The sequence below is a fragment of the Octopus sinensis genome, linkage group LG6, assembly GCF_006345805.1.
Source record: "Octopus sinensis linkage group LG6, ASM634580v1, whole genome shotgun sequence".
NCBI classification, from domain to species: Eukaryota; Metazoa; Mollusca; class Cephalopoda; order Octopoda; family Octopodidae; genus Octopus; species Octopus sinensis.
Window position 1 is genome coordinate 86,548,511 of NC_043002.1, and position 12,598 is coordinate 86,561,108.

General features: G+C 38.7%; 1 protein-coding gene across 1 annotated transcript in view; it reads right to left on the reverse strand.

Moving 5' to 3' along the window:
* Positions 1-3,328, reverse strand: part of LOC118763782 — a 35,317-nt gene extending 31,989 nt beyond the window's left edge. The window contains exon 1 of the mRNA XM_036503521.1: positions 3,151-3,328. Within this exon, the coding sequence (XP_036359414.1) occupies positions 3,151-3,292 (142 nt within the window). The 5' untranslated portion in view covers positions 3,293-3,328. The remainder of the gene's footprint in view (positions 1-3,150) is intronic.
* Positions 3,329-12,598: the final 9,270 nt, after the last annotated feature.

Sequence of the window (12,598 nt, forward strand, 5' to 3'; positions counted from 1 at the left end):
CAACCAGTGGCCAACAACATAAAACACTGTCTTCTGAGTCAGTCTATTTTACAATAACTACAACAGCTTCTCTGAACAATTTATTTCATAACAGCCACCATCTTGGACAACCCATCACACTTGCTTCTCACCCTTTCATTCCATCACCTGTATACACATTCTACCAGTATACGAAGTTTAAAATTTTTTAATTACCTAGAAATTACGTTAAAAACTGCCGTTCAAACCGAAAAGATCCTATTCGGATCTTTTCCCTATTCGGATCTTTTCGGTTTGAATGGCAGTTTTTTCTAGCGGTGTTATATGAAATTGTCACCCATAATTATGACCCTAGTATCAATCTATTGCATTTCAATCTATTTTAGGGTTAGGGTTAGGGGTGGGGGGAAGGGTATCTTTTTTTCTTCACAAATGTAAATAAATCCAATCTGTTTCTTAAACGAGAGACATATTCATACAGCACAGAATGTTTTTTTTACCTCAATGGACGTCAGTGATTGGTTGAAATTGCAGAAATTGAAGAAAAAAACAACAAATATCTTACAAACTATAAAATTTTCTCAATAAAGCCAAAAGAAAAAGATGTTTTATAAACACATTCTACCAGTATACGAAGTTTAAAATTTTTTAGTTACCTAGAAATTATGTTAAAAACTGCCGTTCAAACCGAAAAGATTCGAATGTTTCTCCACAGATGTGCCCTCCCTCTTATGCTTGTCACTAATATCATCATTATCATCCTTTAAAGCCCACTTTCCCATGCTTGCACAGGGTCAGATGGAATTTGTAGAGACAGATTATTCTACAGCTGGATGCCCTTCTTGTCACCAACCCTCACCTGTTACCAAACAAGGCCAGATGTTTCTCACAGGAAGACTGGAAAAGACAAGAGCATACACATCATCATCATCATCATTATCACCATCATCATTTTATGTCTGTTTTCCATACTGGCATGGGTTGGATGGTTTAACCAGAAATGGCAAGCTGGACAGCTGCACCAGGTTCCAGTCTGATTTAGCTTGTTTTTTGTTTTGGCTGGATTTTCCTTCCTAATGGCAAGCACTTTACTGAGAATACTGCATACTATTTAACTGGCACCAGCCTAGGAGTTCCTTACATGATCAAGCACAGGTACTTTATACATGGCACCTGCACAGCTACTTGTTACGCAGCCCAGTATGGGTGCATTTTACATGACATCAACATGGGTGCTTCATTTGTGGCCTAGCATGGGTGCTTCTTATGTATCCCATTATGGGTGGTTTGCATAGACCTCTGGTGGTATTTGCTTTATGATAAGTTAGGCCTAGCACCAACAACAGTTGCCTCACATCGTGTCCAATAAATCCTCTACATCCAATTTCATTGGAAAATGCTCTGCTTTCCAGCTTGCATCTTCACATTCCTCAGGCTTCCACACAGTTTCCATCCACCAAATTCCCTCACAAGGCACTGGTTAGTCCAGGCTATTATAGAAGACACTTGCCCAAGTTGCTGCACAGTGGGACTGAACCTACAACCAAGTGAGCTTCTTAACTACATGGAGGGGCACTGTTCAGTTTCCATCTACTAAATCCTCTCACAAGGCTTGGGTCATCTCAGGGCTATAGTAGAAGACACTTGCCCTAGATGCTGTGCAATGGGACTGAACCTGAGACACATGGTTGGGAAGTCATCATCATCATCATCATTTAGTGTCTGTTTTCCCTACTGGTATGGGCTAGACGGTTTCACTGAAGCATGGTAAGCTGGACAACTGCACCAGGTTCCAATCTGATTTGGCATGGTGTCTATGGCTGGAGGCCTTCCTAATGCCACCCACTCCAACAGTGCAATGGGTACTTTTTTATGTGCTACCAGCATAGGTGCCAGTTACGTGGCGCCGGCATTGGCCACAAGCCATAAATTATTGATTTCAAATTTTGGCACAATACCAGCAAGTTCAGGGGAGGGTATAATGGTAATGATTTTATTGACCCCCAAAACATGAAAGGCAAAGTCAATTTCAGTGGAATTTGAACTTAGAACGTAAAGACGAACGAAATGCCGCTAAACATTTTGCCCAGCGTGCAAACGACTCTGCCAGCTCGCCGCCTACAGACAGCCATAAATTATTGAGAATGTTACCGTAATGTGGGTTGTTGGTATATTGCAATTTGTGATATATGTTATGTAATAAGTAATAGTCATATAATGTGGAATATTAATGTAAATGCTGCTTAACATACAGTAGAGGGATCTTTTCAGTTTGAACGGCAGTTTTTAACATGATTTCTAGGTAACTAAAAAATTTAAAACTCCGTATACTGATAGAATGTGTTTATAAAACATCTTTTTCTCTTGGATTTATTGAGAAAATTCTATAGTTTGTAAGGTATTTGTTGTTTTTTTTCTTCAATTTCTGCAATTTCAACCAATCAATGACGTCCATTGAGTTAAGAAGCATTCTGTGCCGTATGAATATGTCCCTCGTTTAAGAAACAGATTGGGTTTATTTACATTTGTGAAGAAAAAAAGATACCCTCCCCCACCCCTAACCCTAACCCTAAAACAGATTGAAATGCAATAGATCGATACTAGGGTCATAATTATGGGTGACAATTTCATATGACACCACTAGAAAAAACTGCCATTCAAACCGAAAAGATCCCAGTAGAGTGTTAGAGGAGGGCTGTGTAGATATGAATGAATTTCCAGCTAACAGCTGATGATAGGAATGTCAGACAGTGTAAATAAATATACGTGAATACATCTCGACTGTGTATCGGTATGTTAAGACTCAAACGTACAGACAGGTCTACATATTTATTGATAGACAAAATAGGAAGACAACAACATAGACACAGCCTGAAACAAGCAGATGTAAACATACACGCGCACATCATGCAGGCCTAACGTAGTCGCTCGAGCTGCTAGAAATAACAGCTAAATCTCCCCCCAAATCATATCCTACCATTTTGAAGAGGAAAATGGAGGAGTACATATACGGGATACTGTGACCCAAGATATCCGACAAATACAGCATGGTCACAGTTAGAATGCTCGATCCTACATGACTAGGCGGGGAGGCTAAGCAACAACATACACACGCATACACATACATACACACACACATAGCCATATATACACTTATATTCAGTTATTTACCAGTGTTCGAGATGATTCCTTTTGTTTTTATTGATTCACAGAACTGCTTTGCCAACTTGTAAGCGAAGGAAAAAGTTCCACTTTCTTGATAGAGAGCGACAGAAATGGCTTTAACGCCTTCAGACATAATTTCGACCTTCATGGTTTTCCACTTCAAATTACAAACTGCGTCGGTCCAAGGGAGGTAACTATTATTTAAAATTACAGCATTAAACTCGTGTATAATGCGGAAAAAATTAATAAAAAAATGAACGGAGAAAAATGGAGTAGCATTATACGTGGGTACGATAGATATAATGATAAGGTATATGACTCGCTTTAACGAGCGTTGTATTGTGTTCAAAACTGCATCGTCCTCCAGAGAACACGAGTTTTTATTCTGAGGAATGTTAAATTACAATTAATGTATATATGGTGTATTTCCTAATTTAAATTTAAAATGAAGGTGAGAAATTAGATATTAATTTAATTAACATCAATTTAACACCAGTGGTCTAGCATATTAAAATCTGAAGGTTCAGTAAATTGTATTATATATATATGAGAGGGTTGACCACTATGTGGACAACCCTTATGCTAGAAGTAGATCCGCTATGGTCTTACCACTAAGAAGTAGATCCACTATGGTCTTACCTCTAAGAAATTCTTGAGAACATTTTTAGTGGTAAGACCATAGCGGATCTACTTCTAGCATAAGTGTTTTCCACATAGTGGTCATCCCTCTCATGTGGTATATTTCCTAATATAGGAAATAGTTAAAAAAGTATACTTCCAAAGTTACTCGTCAAACGACAGGAAACACTGTGGTGTACAGACGCTCACACATACAATATACATGCTTTTTACATGTGTATATATATATATATATGGCATGGGTGCACTTAAGCAGCACCTGCACGGGTGTGTTTTTATGTGGCACCGTCATCTGTAAAGGACAGGCCTGTATGTATGGATAACAGTGATTTTACTTGGCTTATTTTGGCATTTGATATGTAGAAGTCAATACTTCTCAGTCTTTTTGCAAATCTCGCATTTCACTCACATTACTTTTCTCCAACAGCAGTAAATTTTGGCACAAAGCCAGTAATTTGGGGGAGGAGGTAAGTTGATTCATCAACCTCAGTGTTCAACTGGTACTTATTTTATTGATCCCAAAAGAATGAAAGGCAAAGTTGACCGCAGCAGAATTTGAGCTGAGAACATAAAGATAGATGAAATGCCGCTAAGTAATTTGCCTGGTGTGCTATTGATTCTTCCAGCTCACTGCCTTGAGATATGAAATGTTTCCTTTACATGTTTTGGTGTTGCAAAGTCTTATAATAACAATAATAATGAAATTATTGTATACAGTGCTCAGGTGCACCACAACTTGTCAGACAGTGCGTATAAAGTGTATGCAGTAATGTACAAATGTCTGGAAAGCGAATAATGTATGAGTCAGATACATGCTTGTGTGTGTATGGAGGGGAGAAAATCAGGTGTAGTGTTGGCGAATCTCAGGAAGCATGGAAGTTTTGAAGGACGCAGTGCTCTGACAACTGATGCTGGCAGTTTGTTCCATGCTTCAGCAACTCTCAATGTAAAAAAATGTTTCCTAAAGTCATGGGAGCTGTGCTGTTTTCTGACTTTGTAAATATGTCCACGGGTGTTAGACAGGTGGAGTTTGAAAAGGTGCTCAGAGTTATTGTTTGTAAGATGGTTGATAATTTTATGGGTGTCTACCAAGTCAGCTGCCAGACGTCGGAGTTTCAATGTGTCCAGGCCCATAGCTATATAAAGCTGCAGATAGATAGTTGGAGAGCGGCTCACAAAGGACTTGGTGCATGATGCCAAGACACCCTCAGCCTTCTTGACAATTTTAGCGATGTGTTTTGTCCAACGCAAATCACTGTCGACAATAACACCCAGGTCACGTTCACACGAAGACTTTTTGAGATTATAGTGTTGTGGAGGGAGTAGGTGGATGCTGGGTTTCTCCTCCCAAAATGCATGGTGGTACATTTGTCCACAACCAGCTGGAGTATTTTCCCATTATGCACCATTTTGGATATTTATACCCCCAAAACCCTGAATATCTCAATAACCACTGGTGAAATTTACGTGAAGCTTGTTTTATACCATTTGTATTCACATTTCAGGAGCACTTTACTTTTAAAGTATTTTCCCATTAAGTGCTGGTTTGGCTGTGTAACATTGCAAGCAAGCAAGATTGAAGTTCATTTTAATGTAGTGCTTTCATGCTCCTTGGAATACAATCATACTTCCTATAACTTATAGGGGTTTCCAAGTTAATGCTTGAGACACTATTTAATGCAAGCCAGCTTATTATGGCTTATCCTTCTCCAAGTTATATTCCTACAAGTAGTTAACATATAAGCTTAAAAGAAAGAAAAACACTTGTTAATTATAGAAAGCTCTGCTATCAGCATCAGTGAGCTATTAATGGTACCTATTTACAGCTGAGGTAATTAGGCCACTGAAAATTAATTGCCCTTATCAAAAACACAATACAGATCTGGTTAGAGAGATGATATATTAAAAGGCCTGGTTTCTGTTTCCTATTTACTCCACTAGCTTATCTATCATTACTGATAAAACAATGATAATAAGAATATGGCAGAAAAATAATGAAAATGTATTAAATTTTAGTTTTTGCAGGGTTATTTTTACATATTTAAGGACCTGGCAAGGCTGTTTGGGCAAGAAGTTTACTTCACAACCACATGGTTTCAGGTTCAATCCCACTTTGCAGCATTTTATCATCTAGCCTCAAATCAACTAATGCCTTATGGGTAAACTTAGTAGAGAGAAACTGTGAAAAACCTACTATAAATTTGTGTGAGTGCTCTCTTTACTGTTTACTTGTTTCAGTCATTTGACTGTGGCCATGCTGGAGCACTGCCTTTAGTTGAGCAAATTGACCCCAAAACTTATTCTTTGTAAGCCTAGTACTTAATCTATCAGTCTCTTTTGTCGAACAGCTAAGTTACAGGGATGTAAACACACCAGCATCGGTTGTCAAGTGATGCTGGGGGGACAAACACACACACACACACACACATATATATATATTTATATATACATATATATATAAATATATATATATATATATATATTTGTTGAAATAGAAAGATGAATTTTCTTGTAACAGATTATTCAAAGGTTTAACCGATACCTGGGTAGCAAAAATCACAGCGGAAAACAGCACGGTTGGAGATAAGACCATTTGGTGTTGCAACCGTGCGTTGGAGCAGATAATTGAAGTTTAATATTATTAGTGAATGGAATTTTTTTCCTGAAGAGAAAGCCGCAATATGGTACCCTTATTTAAACAGAATTTGGAAATTTGTGGCCTTCGAAACATGTGTAGAATGTAATAAAAGGTATTCTGTACAATCTTCGTTCAACTCCATTTATTCCATTCACTAATAATATATATATATATATATATATATATATATATATATACATATATATATATACGATGGGCTTCTTTCAGTTTCCGTCTACCAAATTCACTCACAAGGCTTTGGTCAACCCAAGGCTATAGTAGAAGACACTTGCCCACGGTGCCATGTGGCTGGTAAGCAAGCTACTTACCACACAGCCACTCCTGCATGTATATCTGTGTGAATGTCGATATTTCATGACTTTGCATGTTACCATTTGAGTGAAACAATGACAGAGCTTACATTTCTTAACAACTAATCATACTGCACTTTAAAAAAATCTATAGAATAAAAAAATCTTACTCGAAAAATAGGTAAGATAGGTGACAGGAAAATCATCCATCCATAAAATCCTACCTCAAATCAGTTCCCATCCAAACAAAATGTTATTAGCTGCCATGCTGTGAATCAATTACTTACTCCAAGTTTCTATTTCAGTGGTGTGCCCCCACCCTCCATTTTTCAAAAGACTTAGGTGACCTGAATAATTTTATTTCAGGTTGTCCGAAGCATTTGGCATGTAGCATTCTAGATTAAAACACATATCAAATAATAAAATTATCATATCAATATCGCCATTTTCTGATAGGCCATGCTTCAATATTTTAAACCAGCTTATTTCTGAGATGATAGCCAAAGATTCACTTTAGCTTATGAGGAATATGCATATGATTTCTAGCAAAGATCTTCACGTGCTATCTCCAATCTCTCACACAACCTGTCAATTCTAATCTTTTTACACTTCAAACTTTATTAATTGATTACAATTATATTTTTTTTCCATAGTTTCTTCCTCCTTTAGAAGAATCCTTAAAGTACTTTTGTCTATCATTCTTAGTTTGTGTTTTCCTTACAAATACCTAAACTTATATCACCATCCCAGTGTTATAGATTTTTTTTTTTTATAAACTCTACATATAGGTGCAGGCATGGCTTTAGTAGATGTGTGTGTGTGTGTTTGTTTGTTTGTTTGTCCCCTGGCCATCACTTGACAACCAATGCTATAACTTTGCAGCATGGCGAAAGAGACCAGTAGAATAAGTACTAGGCTCACAAAGAATGGGTTTTGGGGTCAATTTCTTCAACTAAAGCCCTTTAAGGCGGTGCTCCAGCATGGATGCAGTCAAATTGGAGGTGCAATGGCCCAGTGGTAAGGGCAGCAGATTCGCGGTTGTAGGATCGTGGTTTCGATTCCCAGACCAGGCGTTGTGAGTGTTTATTGAGCGAAAACACCAAAACCTCCACGAGGCTTCGGCAAGGGATGGTAGCGATCCCAGCTGTACTCTTTCGCCACAACTCTCTCTCACTCTTTCTTCTGTTGGCCTGCTCGCTTAGCCAGCGGGGTGGCGTCATTTAAAGGCTAAAACAATGCAAAGCGCATTGTGACCAGCGATGTGTAGCAACAACTGATAGTCTGGTCAGTCACTGTGATCACTGTGATTATTAAACGGTGGTGCATCAGCATGGGCGCAGCTCTGAGCTGAAACTAAAAATAAAAAAAATAAATAAAATAAAATAACTGAAACGAGTAAAAGAATATGGCCTAGGGCTTTTCTTTCCCTCTCAAAATACTCAGCGATCATTGATTTCATCAGGATTTGCTGACATCAGAATTTCCTCTACATGAACCAATCACTAAAAAAAATGGTATTTATTACATCTACAGTTACAGTCATTATTATCATTTAACGTCCACCTTCCATGCTAACATGCATTGGACAGTTTGACAGGAGCTGGCCAGGCAGGAGACCACCAGACTTCTGGGTCTGTTTTGGCATGGTTTTTACAGTTGAATGCCCTTCCTAACACCAACCACTCAGTAGAGTGGGCTGAGTGCTTTTTACATGGCACGAGTATAGGTGAAGTCAGTTTTGGCAAAGTCTTTATAGCTGGATGCCCTTCCAAATGCCAACTACTCTACAGTATGGACTGAATGCTTTTTACATAGCACCAGCACTGGCAGGGTTGCCAAGTAACTTGCAAGACAAGGAATCTTTGAGAAGGGAGGAGATTTTGGAGGAGGTGATCTTGTGTCAGATGATGAAAGGATAGAGTGTGACAGAGAGACAAAAACAGGTGTCTTGCTGTAGAGGAGATACAGGATCACCTAGCTAGAGAGACAGAGAGAAACAGTGGGGAGATTTAACAAGAATGAGGAGAGAAACAGGTATCCTGCTGTAAAGGGGATACATGGTTACCCAGCCTGGGGAAAGAGCAAGAGAAAGAGTGGAAGACAAAACGAGAGAGCAGGGGAGGGATGGTGGTGAAGTACCAGGGCATACTCACAAGGAACGGGGATCAGAGCATTGATGGGGTGGTAAAGGAAGAGAGAGATAGACGGTGGCAAGTGCCAGGGCATACCCTCAAGATATGGAGGTCATAATATGTGACATGGTATTGACAAAGAAGTGTGAATGGGGTATGTCTTGACTGGCGAGAACCTGGGTATATAGAGGAGGTGGGGGATTACGGGATAGCAATGATACAGTGAGCTGGGCAGTGAAAGATAATTATAGTGCATGAAAGAGGAAATGTGAAGAACATATGCAGTTTGAGAAAAGAGATGTAGTTTGGCTTGTTGGGGTAGGGTGTGTGAAAAATTTTATTGTTATGGGTAGGTGGAACACAGAGCTTCTAGAACTCCTTTCCTACATATTGAGCAGGGCCATTTACCTGATGGGAAGAGAGTCTTATCAACTCTCTTGCTAACAACATCTTTGGTCTTTGCTAGGTCAACTTTAATGTCCTTTGTCTCCAAGTTTTGCTTCCATACCTGGAATTTCTTCTCCATTTTTGCTACAGATTTTGCATTAAAAAAGTCTCCACAGGCATCCAGTTTTGAATTCCTTTGTTATAGCTTGGAGAACTCTAAGAACTGATACCTAGTGAACCCCTACTTATATGCTAAATTCATCACCGTATTCATGGCCAATTCTCACCTTACTGACAGCACCACTGTACATAGCATGTATGGCTCTAACATGCCACTCCTCTGCTCCTAATTTCCTTAGAGACCACCAGATGACAGAACTGGGGATTCTGTCGAAAGCTTTCTCCAGGATGGCTTACTTTTGGCTATATACTTTTCCTGCAGTAATCTCATGAGGAAGATGTTATCTGTGGTACTCTTCTCAGGTACAAAACCAAACTGTATCTCATCTAGTTTAATTCTATTTCTAATCAATTGAGCTATAACTCTGTAATTTTCATGATCCAGTCCAGCAGTTTGATACCTCTAGTTATTTCTATCTTAGGCATTACCTTTACCCTTGTAGCAACTAACTATAATACTACTACACCAGTCATTGGGGATGATGCCTTTCTGAATAACCTGATAAACTGTATGAGTAACTAAGCTGTATCCTACACTGCCAGATATTTTAATCATCTCAGCAGTGACTCCAGATGGTCCAGGGGTTTTCTGTCTTCAAATCCTTAATTACTTTATCTATTATACTGTTGGTCCCTCAATTGGTTTGATATTTCCCATGCATTTTCCACATAGTAGCACATCCATCCATCTTTTTCCTCTAAGTCACTATGTACAAGCATACCATTCTCCATTCACATACATTTCTTACCCACCACATCTCTATTCCAATACACTGCTTTGCAATCCTGATCAACTCATGCTGTAGAACATTGGCAAATATCTTCCCTTCTGGCTACCTCATGTAATTCTCTGCTCCCACCATTTTTCCAGTCCTGTCTCTTTGTTTTTATAGCAGTCTACATCATTGTTCCACTACCCTCAGCCTAGCTGGGGCTTTGCACAAGCCAGATTTGATCTATAGCCCTCAGTAGATTGTCTCACAGGAACTTCCAATTGTCCGCAAAGCTATATGTCCCTACCCGCTCCTTTCTCTTGTCAGAGGATTCCATGAGAATCTCTCTAAATGCCTGTTGGTTTGCTGGGTCTTTGAGCTTCCATTATCTTTTCCAGAATGGTTTATTTCTCCAAGTCTTTCTACCTCTAATTCTGAAGTCACTAACTAGTAACCTATTTTGGGTTGTACACTTTTCACCTGAGAAGACTGCATTTGCCTATCTTGTTATCTAGAGAGGAGGTAATCGATCTGGCTTATGTACCCTCTAAACTGATAAGTGATTAGGTGGCTGGCTGGTTTTCTGAAGTTAGTGTTGCAGATCATGAGATCATTTACATCACAGAACTCCAGCAGCCTTGTTCCCTCCTCATTCCTAAGACCAAAGATATAACCACCATGGAGTCCATGGGAATGCTGTGCAACATGACCATTAAAGTCACCAGCCACAATAACCAAGTCTCTGTCACTGAGGTAGTATGTAGAAGAACTTCGTATGATTGGTCCTGGTCATCAACCAGCCCAGACTGGAGCAGAGGGAGAGATAAATATAACTTATCTAAGTCTCAGCTTAATAACTCTATCATATACTGACTACCTCAATACCTACTTTTCTGCTAAGAGTAAGCCTACAGCTCCCACTCCATCACCCCTGCCTACCCAGAAGAATTTGAACCTGTTTCTTACCAGTGAGAAATCTGGCAGAAACCCACTTCCATTTTACTTCTTGCTCACTACACACGATATGGCAATACTCCAGCATTTCAATAATCATGCCAGACCTACCTTTCATCGTGCCAATGTTGATGGTAGTGGCCATAAACTTTTTTTTTTACTTGGAAGTGACAGTGGGAAGGCAGTCATTGTAGGACTTTTGTGAGCACCTGGAAAGAAGATCTGTGCAAACACTTGCCAGGTAGCATAAAGCTTTGGTACATAGTTTATTCAATGAATTACAATTTCCTCAATCCCATACAACATCCAAATTAAGGGCCAACAAGGAGAGAGAGGGAAGAGGGTATGAAAGTAGGGTAAATAAGTTGACCAGTAAGAAAGGTAGAGTGACTACACATCATGGTATTAGTCTTATATGTTTACTAGCAGTATTGCCCGTCTTTGTGTGACTATTAATTGCACTGAGGAAAATCGATTAATCTGCGAGTGCAAAATCAATACTTTCTTACACAATGTACATATGTGCGCTCATGTGTTCTATGCACGCGCGAATTAAGCTAAACTTGGATGAAGTTCAATCAAAATTCAATTACTTTGGTTTTAAAATCAAGCATTTAATGCCCTCTATTTTTGCGCTTATGCGTTCCATTTCCTCAATAGGAAGTACGTAGAAGTGTTTCATAAATTTTTGTTGATCAAATAATTGCATTGTTGAATTATTCTTTTAGATCAGTATTTCTCAACGGGGATTTCAGGGGAGAGTTTCAGGGAGTCGCTGGCAATGTATCGTGATGATCAAAAGTCCGGCCTGCTAAAATTTGGTTAAAGTGATTCAAACTGCAGACTCAATGCAAAATGGTCACATTTAATTCAAAGCGTTAAAAATGTTATGAAAACAATTGGTATGTGTTCACAAAGTCCAAACAATTAATACAAAAAAAACCCTCCAGGCTACATCCTGAAAATTCATTTCTTTGTCGAATTTCTACAATGCTTACGGCGATTCGTTTTTATATCTTCATTTTTTATTTTGCATACGTGGTGAACACAGTTCACGTCAAACAGCTGAGTAAAGTTCACTATTCAATGCATGGGATAAGGCCTAAACAAAGACATTATCAATTTTTGCACTTGCGAGATGAATTTCAGAACAGAAATAGCGCAGTTCAATTTTCATTCGCCTAAACTTTAAGTGACCCATTTTTGATGGTTCTACGATTTGTTGGCTAGGAGGAGATGTGCCGGGAAGTTAAACACACAAGCTGAGTTTTATATATATAGATATATACACAGCACAGTATTAATCTTATGTGTCTATATACACACAGACATATACATCCATACATACACATAGAAAATGTAATTAAGGTTAACAATACAGTGAAATTGCCTGTATTGAATTTTTCATTAAAAAAGTGGGGAGCCTTATATGAAACTAAATCATCCACAAATCACACTATCACCTTAAAAAAAGTGTACTTATCACTTTTATGTTCCATG